Here is a 5,691-nt window from a genome sequence, read left to right on the forward strand (position 1 = left end):
CAAACCAGGCATTTGGCGGGCAGAAGGACTAGAGAGAGATGGTAGAGTGTGGAGAGTGAGAAGGGGAAAGAGGGACAGGAATAAAGTAAGAGGAGAAGACAAGAGCCAGGTAAATGAGAAGAACGAAGAGGAACAAGAAGGGAGGAATATGGCATGATAAATTGAGGAGAAAAAGAAAAGGTAATCAGTTGTGGGGAAGAGGAAAAGCAGTAGAGAAAACAGGTAGGACACTGGGGAGAAAGTGGCGGGAGATGCTGGCAATGGGGGGGGGGGGGGGGGGGGGGGGGGGGGGGGGGGGGGGAGATAAGCAATAGGCAGATGATTGAAGATGAAATCGAAACAGAGGGATAGTAGGCCTAGGTGGAGAAACAAAAAGACCCAATTGGCAGGTGGAGAGGGAAGAGGGCCAGTGAAGTGCTGGGATGAAGAGAAGGAGGGATAGGGAGATGTTGCCAAGCACATGAAAAGTGATAGCGTGGTAGTGGGGGGCTAAGGTACAGGAGGATATGCAGATATTTGTATGATAACATGATTAAGTTACATGTTCTAGACCTATAACAGAGGTAGCAAAGAGACTGCGTCAACGTCTTGAGTATCATACCTGATTGGTTGTATCTTTAATATGGCATGGGCTACCTGTTCGGCTGCAGGAGGTAATAATGTGTCTTTTCATTGTTGGGACACGATTAGCATTTCGCTAACTGCCTTCGAATAACTTATGTGACAGTGCAGTCCGAATCTGGTACACCAACAGTGTCAAATTAGGCAAGCGTAGCCTACTTACAAAAGGTCCACTTACTTTGTATTTCTAAAGCTTTCAACACTATCCCGTGGCCTTCCTCGGAGGGTGGAGTTGTCGTAATGCAATTTGATGAAGAAGAAGAAAAAAACTACCATGACCTTTTTAACTTTTTGTTTGAATTTATATAAGCTCTGTGACAACGATGCAGATTAAATAAATTAGCTTCCGGTGCAGGTGGATGCAGCCTTTGCTTTAGGTGTGTTCGCTGTTAATACATTCATGGTTCGTTGAATAGACAGTTAAAGAAAGATTCACTGCCGTAGCGCTGCCGCCATCTTGTGGATTATTTCAGCACCGCTTCGGCGCTTCCGTTCAGTTTGAACCTAGCATGTAGCCGTAAGGAGGAACAAACGTCGCCTTAGCAACGAATATGGTTTTTACGGTTTTTTCCACACAGTGGTTTTAAACTAAAACACTAAAGTAGCAGCAATATTCTTCTAAACTGGGTTAAATTTCTTAATAAGCAAATGAGCTTTAAAGTTTCAGGTTACTAACTGAAGCCGTGATGGCTACAAGCAACCCGTCAGTGTTTCTTCTCTCGGTTAACGGACAAATTGAGGGAGCAAACGTAAGTGGTACTTTTGAGTTTAGCCTAGCCTAGCTAGCTAGTAGCTAACAGCTAATTTCATCAAGATAGCGTTACGTTAACGATCAACGTCATAACGTGGCGTGAATTTGTCTAAATTCTAAGTCTGTGTTTCATTACTTTCATGTATTTTTTTGTGTTTCAGTTTCCAGAGTATGACAATTTATACTGCAAATATAGTTTTGTCTACGGCCACGACTGGGCTCCCACGTCGGTAAGTAGCTGGCTTTACTCTACTTTATTGAGGTATGATTATGTTCGGTATTAAATAAGCAAGCTAGTATTTTAATGTTCTGGGCTAACTACTCTAACGCTACTTAGCGTTATCTAAAGTAAGTTTAATGTCAACCAACGCATTGCATGTTTGCATGTAGAAGTTCGTCTGTAGCTAAAGGAACAAGGGAAATAGTTTTTTTTACCTCTGGATTGTAAATTGAAGTAACAAATAAAGTCTCTGAAAATGTACATCATTTAATGGCTGTCTACGTCATAAGTAAAATAACTATTAATCAATACCAACGACACAAAAAAAGCACTTATGCCATGATGTCCAGACAACATGCAGTGGCTTGCATACGTTTACACACACATGCTAAAGTTGATTAAAAGAGGAATGATAAAAAAATATATATATATATATATAGTAAACTGATCATAAAGCCTTAATTAAAAAAATATCTTAAATGTATTGGCATGGCAAACTTTCCGTAAGATTATCTCTCAATGCAAATTAAACCAGCTATTAAGCTAACTGAAATAATCCTGGATGTGGAGGTGTGTATACTTATGCCCCCTGTATTTTAAGGAAGAAACTGTATTTATTTACAAAACAGTATTCATTCACAAAGAAAATTGGTATCTTTAAAAGTATGGATTTTCCTTCTTTTTTGTTAATTAAGGTATTAGGATCGATTTTCAAAAGATTTTTTTATTTGTCTTTTTAATCTACTTTAAAATGGGTGTGTAAACTTAGGCAAGCCACTGTAGAACCCTCGTCACATGCATACAATCTTAGCTAAATTAAGTAGACATCTCTGGGTATAATCTTTTTAGCATGTCTTTGTGTCCGTTTCTCTGTAGGGGTTGGAGGAAGGCATCACTCAAATAACATGTAAAGGAAGTGAGTCCTCACACAAATTAATATGGAACTTCCCACTGGAGACAACGTTTAAGAGTACAAACCCCTCTGGATGTGAGCATTACACACAAACACACACACACACACATTCAAAGTAGCCTTCATACATACATACATTAATAATTAACATTGATAGGTATCTCTGATACCACATGTTAATAAAACTGAAAGAAAATATAACTACGGCAAAATGAAGACGTCATTTTCCCTTCCCAGGGCCTCAGCTCGTAGTGAGTGTGTATGGTCCAGATGTGTTTGGCAACGATGTGGTCAGAGGCTACGGAGCAACACACATCCCCTTCACACCTGGACAGTCAGTATTACCTCCATGTACTTCCTTCTGTAAAGGAACACCTATCTTGGCACCAGTTTTTTTTTTTTTTTTGCACAAATGCTTGCATCAAAGTGAGTTAGTAAAAATGAACATCCCTGCCTGAAGCATGTGAATATTGCTTGTTTCCCTCACAAAAACTCAGCTTGAACACAGCAAGGTACGATGTGATTTTGATTGTTTTGTTTTTTGTTTATGCTCATTGTCTATTTTCTAATTTTTGTAGACACACACGGACCATCCCCATGTTTGTTCCTGAGCCCACGTGGAGACTACAGAAATTCACGAGGTGTGTGTGTGTGTGTTTTCATTAATTACATTCTCAGTACTTCACATCGGTATGTGTTGTTTGCCAGCTGCTGTTATCAGTGCAATTTTAGATGTTACTAATGGATGCACATTGTTTTCTCTCCAAGTTAATGTAGTAGGTGGTGCTTTAATGGTCATGCAGGCTTCCTAGTTGTACTTTACATTAATTATATTAACACCTCACTTCCTGTCTGCCAGGGAGAACTTTTCATTGGAGTGATTTAGAATAGCATTATTTTTAAATAATCTTTATTCTAACAGTATATCAAAACCTCAATTCACTTTAATGTGTCTCTTTCTCTCGGTAGTTTAACATGTTTTTCCTTTTTTATTTAGCTGGCTGTTAGGACGGCGGCCAGAGTACACAGACCCTAAAGTAGTGGCCCAGGGTGAAGGCAGAGAAGGTACGTTGTGCATTTGTCTGTATTTTTTCCTTTTCTTTTCCATTGTTTAAATTAACATGTGAGGTACGCAGCAGTTCTCACCTCAGAAAAAACATTTGGTGGAACAAAAAATAGCAGAAAACTCAGTAATTTCTAAGGTAGGCTACTTTTAAGCTGATCTGGACTATGTAACAAAATTAACTGGATCCATGAAAAGTGGTGGTCTGAAAGTAGATCCATGCAGATATCTCCAATAAACAGATATGGAGGAGTATACTGTAAGACTAAAAATGATTTCCTGTATTTTTAACAAGGTAGTCTTCAATCCCTATTTAAGTCTAATAGTACCCTTTCAGGTTAAAATTGTCTAAAACTTTTTACATCATGTCCTATTTTGTGTGTTGCAGTGACGCGGGTTTGTTCCCAAGGCTTTGTCACAGTCTCCTTTCACATCATTACTAAAGACATGAAGAAGATGGGTTACGACACAGGACCCGCAAACCTTGTAAACACACCGTCTGCCACATCTGGCTGGTCGACAGGGGAACAAGCGTACACCATGGAATAGCGTCGAGGATGTTTGGTCCCTGCCAAAACAAAACCACAACACTCAAAGGGACTTATTTACTTCGTTAGAATCAAATCCACACTACTGCAATACATACACACTCCTTTGCCTAGTGTTTTAGTCAAAATGAAATTTGAATGAGAGTTTTAGATGTATATTCAGTTTAAGATAATGTCTTCAATTTTTCAGTTTTACTATATTTTTTACTTTTTTCAAATAAAGGGACTTGGCCTCTAAATTGTTCATGTTTGGATGTATTGAGCATACGTTGTTGCATACATCACTGTGATTGTTTGGACGTTTAGTTAAATAGGACACAGACACTGGAGTTACAGAGCTGAAGTGATACACATTTTATTTTTGAACCAATGCAGCTACAGATGTCCTCATCCAACAGGGTGCGGCCTGCTGCGTTCATTTGTTTAGATGCTGTTAAAATACCACGGTGACTTTTCCTACAAAAACCCATTACACAGAATAATAAGGTATACAGAGGAACAGTATGTTACAATAGTACAAATGATAAATTATATTATACAGTTATAATGCCGACAGATTGAGCACATATCCAATAAAAAAGCAGCCTGCTCCCAGTACTATGAGAAGGGTAAATAGACCGACATGGAAAAGATTAAAAGGAGGCTGTTTATGTATATAAAGACAGACAGTTCATAAGGTCAGTTAGTCCTCTTGACAAAAGCATAGTGAATACACAGTAACACGCAGAGGAGCTTGCTACACACAGGCCACATTTTCACTGCACTATAGCCACACCTGTGAACCTGCTGCCAGGGATCAAGAAAAAGTGTTTGGCTGCAGTGACATCGGACTGTTTGGGAGTGCTGAAATTGTTCAACACAGTAATGTTATTGTTTTGTTTTTTCAATGCATCCATAACAACTTTTTTCCACAATCACTGGAGTGAAGTTTAAAGGTCAGGCCGCAGTGAAATCAAGGCCAGTGTGAAAGTCTTAGCAAGTATATCATAGTAGCATTTTAATAAACAAGACTTTATTAGCAAATCTAACTTTGCAAAACACATCAAGCGTTAAGTTTTCTTATCTTTTTACTTTTCCAACTCCAATTTTTGCATATATTTAGTTGAGATTAAAAATGTTTGCTGGTCTGCAAGTAAGTGTCCCATCCATTCATTCAGGACCCCGAGCATAAAAGTCATCATCACCACCTTCAACATCATCAAAAATATCATACACACAGTAGGAGTTGCCCCTCCTTTTGCCTGAGAGAAACGAAAAGTCTGTTTAGTGGAAATACCAAGGGTCCTGTGGTGGAGCTATCATACCACAATAGACCAGGAGAGGGCGCCAACACACAATGAATGAAAGAAAAAAAGAAAACTCCACTTCCACAGTAATAACATTAGCGGTGATATCAACAGAACTAAAGAGTAGGGAGAACAGTGACCTAAAGAGAAGGATCTATACACCGGGCGCAATTCAACAGCTGAATTTCAAAAACACACTTTTTTGAACCAACAGCAGAGACATACGCTTAGCTTGCCGTTAGTAAATGTGCCGATATTCAGCCAACAGTAACACTTTCTTTCACAAACT

The 5,691-nt window shown here is 39.0% G+C and overlaps 1 protein-coding gene across 3 annotated transcripts; it reads left to right on the plus strand.

Moving 5' to 3' along the window:
* Positions 1–1,088: 1,088 nt before the first annotated feature.
* On the plus strand, positions 1,089–5,217 carry b9d1 (B9 protein domain 1). Of its 3 annotated transcripts, XM_034893275.1 has the most exons (8): positions 1,089–1,184; positions 1,224–1,370; positions 1,534–1,602; positions 2,469–2,580; positions 2,743–2,839; positions 3,084–3,146; positions 3,503–3,570; positions 3,957–5,217. In XM_034893275.1, exons 2-8 carry the CDS (start codon positions 1,308–1,310, stop codon positions 4,115–4,117), a joined length of 633 nt encoding a protein of 210 aa, XP_034749166.1. In that variant the 5' UTR covers positions 1,089–1,184; positions 1,224–1,307; the 3' UTR covers positions 4,118–5,217. The 3 variants fall into 3 exon arrangements, with proteins under 3 accessions (XP_034749166.1, XP_034749167.1, XP_034749165.1); XM_034893276.1 differs by having other exon boundaries at positions 1,089–1,370; positions 3,978–5,217; XM_034893274.1 differs by having other exon boundaries at positions 1,096–1,370.
* The last annotated feature ends 474 nt before the right edge of the window (positions 5,218–5,691 follow it).

Source organism: Etheostoma cragini, chromosome 15 (assembly GCF_013103735.1).
Source record: "Etheostoma cragini isolate CJK2018 chromosome 15, CSU_Ecrag_1.0, whole genome shotgun sequence".
Taxonomy (NCBI): Eukaryota; Metazoa; Chordata; class Actinopteri; order Perciformes; family Percidae; genus Etheostoma; species Etheostoma cragini.